This window comes from Penaeus monodon, chromosome 33 (genome assembly GCF_015228065.2).
Source record: "Penaeus monodon isolate SGIC_2016 chromosome 33, NSTDA_Pmon_1, whole genome shotgun sequence".
NCBI lineage: Eukaryota > Metazoa > Arthropoda > Malacostraca > Decapoda > Penaeidae > Penaeus > Penaeus monodon.
In genome coordinates this window covers 26158331-26158628 of record NC_051418.1, presented here as the reverse complement: position 1 = coordinate 26158628, position 298 = coordinate 26158331, and the positions used below count along the sequence as shown (strand labels likewise).

General features: G+C 45.3%; 1 protein-coding gene across 1 annotated transcript in view; it reads left to right on the top strand.

Annotated features, from left to right (window-relative positions):
- LOC119594192 overlaps positions 1–298 on the top strand; it is a gene marked incomplete at its 5' end in the record, with an annotated part of 7130 nt that overhangs the window by 1784 nt on the left and 5048 nt on the right. The window contains 1 exon segment of the mRNA XM_037943260.1: positions 26–199. Within this exon segment, the coding sequence (XP_037799188.1) occupies positions 26–199 (174 nt within the window).

Here is a 298-nt window from a genome sequence, read left to right as displayed (position 1 = left end):
ATTAACCCCATCTTTGCATTCAAAGGATGCCATGGACGTGCCCCGTACCAAGGAGAAGGCAGCAGAGCACGTCATGAAAGCGCAGGAGACTGCCCTGACAGCCCTGCAACATGGCTACAAGCTAACTGCAGGACAAAAGAAGCTCATAGATCGCATGTCACCAAAGGAGAAAAAGGAAATGGAACAACGAGTTACGAAGGTAAGCTTGGTGTATGTTCTCAGTCCTTACATGCTCATTTGCAGTCTTTGATACTCCTTCCACTCTATCCTCTTAATGAACTTTTAACATTTTTATCTG